At 33.0% G+C, this 4615-nt stretch overlaps 1 protein-coding gene across 1 annotated transcript; it reads right to left on the minus strand.

Moving 5' to 3' along the window:
- Positions 1-778: 778 nt before the first annotated feature.
- Positions 779-3301, minus strand: LOC123272035 (cuticle protein 63-like). Its single transcript, XM_044738644.1, has 3 exons — positions 3230-3301; positions 2705-3095; positions 779-1374 (listed from the first exon to the last, which is right to left on the minus strand). The coding sequence occupies exons 1-3, from the start codon at positions 3239-3241 to the stop codon at positions 1031-1033; spliced, it is 747 nt and encodes a 248-aa protein (XP_044594579.1). The 5' UTR covers positions 3242-3301; the 3' UTR covers positions 779-1030.
- Positions 3302-4615: the final 1314 nt, after the last annotated feature.

Raw genomic sequence — 4615 nt, forward strand, 5'->3', positions numbered from 1 at the left:
TTTTAAACTTTTTGTTGAGTAATATTGCAAGGGTCATAAAAATTATAATAATTGCAATAATGGTAATCAATAACTTGGTTCCTTCAACTTAATTTAGACGATAATTAACATAATGTTCAAAATCATTAATCGAATTTAAACAGTTTCAACTTGAATTATCTCGATTTTTAATCTGAATTTTTATTAAAATTTGTACGGTTTTGATTATTGTTTTGCCATTCAAAAAATCGATTAAAAATAAAAATTTTTTAATATTATATCGAAGAAAAATAAACTTTTTTTAACGAATAAATAAAGTTAAAATTCATGTTAATTTGTTAAGTTCTTTTACCTTAAAAAATTTTACACTATGCTTACTCTCAATTTACGACCAAAGAATAATTTTCTGCAATTAATCAGATAACGTGATTCTAACACAAAATTCAAGATCTAATATGCATTTATCACAAAGTGTATGTACACGGTATATATATATATATATATATATATATATATATATATATATATATATATATATATATATATATGTGTTCACTATATATGTTTAATCTGCCCCATGTGTCCGTTGTGAGGCATAGAGAGAAAAATAAAGAGTAAAATATTTTTGTAATTCTACTAAAAAATTTCAAAATTTACTTCAAAATTTTTTAGCAATTCAATTCAAATTATCATTCTGCATAAATTATTTTTTTTTTCTAGCATAGAATTGTAGTAAAAAAACGACTAATTTGATAAGTAAAGAATGATGACAATTATAGACAAATAATTTTATTAAATATATATATATTTTTTTATTTTTGACATACAAATTCTGTTCGTTATATACATAAATAAAGATATGAATACAAAAAAATATTAATCTTTACTATAACCAATTATGAGACAGAGTTGAACGCAGCAATAGCATAACAATATTTACTTTTAAAAATATGAGCAGTTCACAGCTAACTTATGAATATATATATTTGTAACAACAAATTTATATCAATAAAAGCGGTGAAATTTTTAAGCTTGGAGATCGTCGGAATTTTTACCAATGGTGACCATGACCGTGACCGGTATGGATTGCGGCACCGTGACCAGCACCGTGGGCTGTGATTTTTCCAGATGGTCCTGCGATGACGACGTCACCGGCATGAGGCCCAGATACTGCGGCGGTACCAGAGTGAGGTCCAGCAATAACAGCGCCGTGAGAGTGAGGACCAGCCAAAACGGCTCCGTGAGCATGGGGACCAGCCAAAACAGCACCATGGGCATGGGGACCAGCCAAAACAGCTCCGTGGGTGCCGTATCCAGCGTGGATGGATCCGTGGTGAGCTGGACCGACAACTACGACACCGTGACCAGCATGGGCGCCATGGCCGTAACCATAACCTGTTGAAAGAGGTAAGTAATGTTTCGAAATAACTCTCATTAAAGGCATCTTAAACAGATTTTACAGTGAGGTCACAAAATCACATACGATAATTTTACTTATTTAATATTTAACTATCAGCCTGCAGTCACTGTGTGACTACCGAGAATTACTAATTATGAATAAAAAAAAACTTTGGCTTCATGATTTTTCAATATTTATAATTATAATATGGAGAGTTTGCAATCAAATATTTAAATCTGCTCCAAAAATTTTCCATATTGAATAGAATATCACTTAACAATATATAAAATCGTGAAAAAGGCACAATTTCTCAAGACATTTCTGAAGATAGCAATTTTATCTATAAAAATCCCTTCTAAAATGAAAATATGTCCGTCACAAAATTATCAATATTCCCTCAAATATATGGATTTATAATTGACATATAATCACATTTACATATACAAAACAAATTCGATTCTAATCCATTTAAAACCGCCCCAGAAATTTACCACATTTAACTAACTATCGCTAAAAACCATAATGCAACCTTGAAAAAGCATAAATTCAGGCCAAGATCTTTCCTATATGATACTATATTTAACTTAGAAAAAAAATTATTTTATTATATAAATACGATGGAGACAAAATTTCCCTTATTCTCTCAATTTTTACCACCGATTGCACGCAGTTACTGTCTTATTTGACGGAACGTCTCAAAATATTTTTTATTACATTTAACTTTTCTTCAAATATACTGAATTGAATTAATTGGGTGACTTCTTATAATATTCAGAACTTCGTATTATACACCATAAGGTGCAAAATTTTGAGTGTGATATTATGTTTCTATCAACATACTCAGTAAAAATAATAACTAGTAAAAAATCGAACTCTAAAACTAAATTTTTTCTATTTTAATATTGACAGCACGTAATTTAAAATTCATAGATAGATAAAAGTGCATCGATAAAAGCTCGTAATTTGAAATTTTATAGCCGATATCACTCAATAATATTGATGAAAAAAAATTACTTTTTTAACATTTTAAACATATTTTTCAATCGATTGAAAGATTTTTTTACTCCCTCGAATTTTTTTTTTGTATTGAAAACGAATAATACATATTTGTAACAAAAACAAATAAGAAAAATTTCCTTGATTTTGCCATTACTTTAAAAATCAGTATATCTATTTAATACTGAAAATGAAGATTAGTTGTTGCACCACTGGTTAATCTTAATATTTTCTAAACTAATATTTCAATTTGAGGATTTTGTATTAAAGCTAATGACTACAACTCTAATTGGATTCTATATTTTCATATTTTTAATAAAAATTGCTCACCAGCATGTCCAAATCCGTGTCCAAAGCCACCATATCCGTAAACACCGTCGTAGTGTCCGTCATAACCTTCAACATGGGCAGGTCCGGCAACAGAAGCAGTGACAGTCGCTGGTCCAGCGACGGCACCAGAGACATGGACAGGTCCAGCAACGGACCCTGCAAGGTGAGATGGTCCAATAGTCGGACCAGCCAGAGCGGAAGCTCCTACATGGGGTCCAGCAACACTTGCGTATCCTACGGAGTGACCAGCGAGAGCAACTCCATGAGCACCGTAAAGTCCATGATGACCGGCGTAGTATCCATGTGCACCATATACTCCGTGGTCACCCCAAATCGCACCACGACGGTCACGACTTGCAGTCGCAACTCCAAAAATAGCCAAAGCGATGATCTGTGACACGGTAATACAACTTCGGTAAGTAAATCACAATCGGTAATGTTATTTAATGGCATCGATGAAAGTGAGAATGTATTTAATTTTTAATTGAATTCACAAGTTATTGTTGTTGATTCACTGATACTTACAAAAGCCTTCATATTGTTGACTGTCGGTGGTAGAATGTATCTTAGAACAGCAGACGCTGGCTTATATACCTACACCTCTAGGATGTTGACCGCGCCCCCGCTGATCCCTTCGAATCATATTAACTGACGGGAGGTTTATGCATTTCGTAAGAAGGTCAATAATGCCACACCCAATAAAGTCTGGTGCATCGAGAATTGTGATCCGGTGTCCTTCGAGGTCCCCGGTAACACAACTTATTCCTAGACCTATGATTTCTCCGTTTACGATATCGATTACTGCTCAGAGTGATTGATAACCGTAAATCGGTCCGTGAAATCACGATTTTACTTGAAAGAATTCGCTCAGATGTTTTTATTAACAAAATCGGTAATAACGATTATTGGTGTAATTGTTGGTGTTATTGTTGTTTAGCACACATCACAATGTCTGCGATGTGTTTATAAGGTATCGAGAGTTGGCGTTCGATTATAATTATGGGATTGGAATATTCATTTCACACGATTATTCAGATGAAGTACTGTCTGGTAAGGAAGATTCGAATTGTGAAAGAATGTGAGCGTGGGTTACTATTATTATTCTGTACAATTAACTTGGTTGCTGCTTACTTACTTGCTAGGTCGTACTGAGATAGTTTGGCGCGACTTTAAGAACTCGACCTTTAAGATTCACGTTGCGAAAACTTGCTAATGTCAGAGAACTTGATATTATTAAAAGACGATCTAATTTATAGTTATTAAATTCGCTATCTTATTAATTTAAACGTCTTATTAGTGATATTAATTAGCATTTGATACCACTATCAAATTTGCGCACTGTTCAGGTTACGTAGATACAAGCTTAAAAATAATAATAATAAATTATTGAGTTGCGAGGATTCAAGATTATAGTCCTGGAGAGTTTTGGAATTACACTTAATCAAATTGTTATACATTATTTCAAGTGAAATAATATGCTGCAAAAAATAGTATTTGAGTACGGGATTAGACATTCTCGTAAAATTTTTTCTTATATGAATCTCTCATAGTGATTCAAATTTTCACGAAATTTAATGCCAATGATCCTCTTTTAATCGCCATCTATCTTGATCCGATCAGTCGAGCCGATCAAAAGTTATGAGGTTTATACACACACACACACACAGCCGCATGGACACTATCGCAGGAATAGTCAGGACAGCTTCCTAGGACCTCAAAACGTCGAGATCTGATGAAAACTCGATTTTTGCAAAACGGAGTAAAACTAATAACTTCCCGAATTTAAAAAAATTTTCAATTTTTTTTAGTGGGAAGTTAAAAAATACTTTCTATACGTATCAACAGACTCGAAAGAGTCTGGCGACAAGTTCCGTTCTCAAGCCAGACTACCGAGTGTGTATATACCGTAAG

Source organism: Cotesia glomerata, linkage group LG1, assembly GCF_020080835.1.
Source record: "Cotesia glomerata isolate CgM1 linkage group LG1, MPM_Cglom_v2.3, whole genome shotgun sequence".
Lineage (NCBI taxonomy): Eukaryota > Metazoa > Arthropoda > Insecta > Hymenoptera > Braconidae > Cotesia > Cotesia glomerata.

Excerpts from the sequence above, each read along its gene's own strand:
- LOC123272035 (XM_044738644.1), bottom strand. Across the intron at positions 1,375-2,704 it reads ACACGGATTTGGACATGCTG|GTTATGGTTACGGCCATGGC; the intron begins GTGAGCAATTTT and ends CTCTTTCAACAG.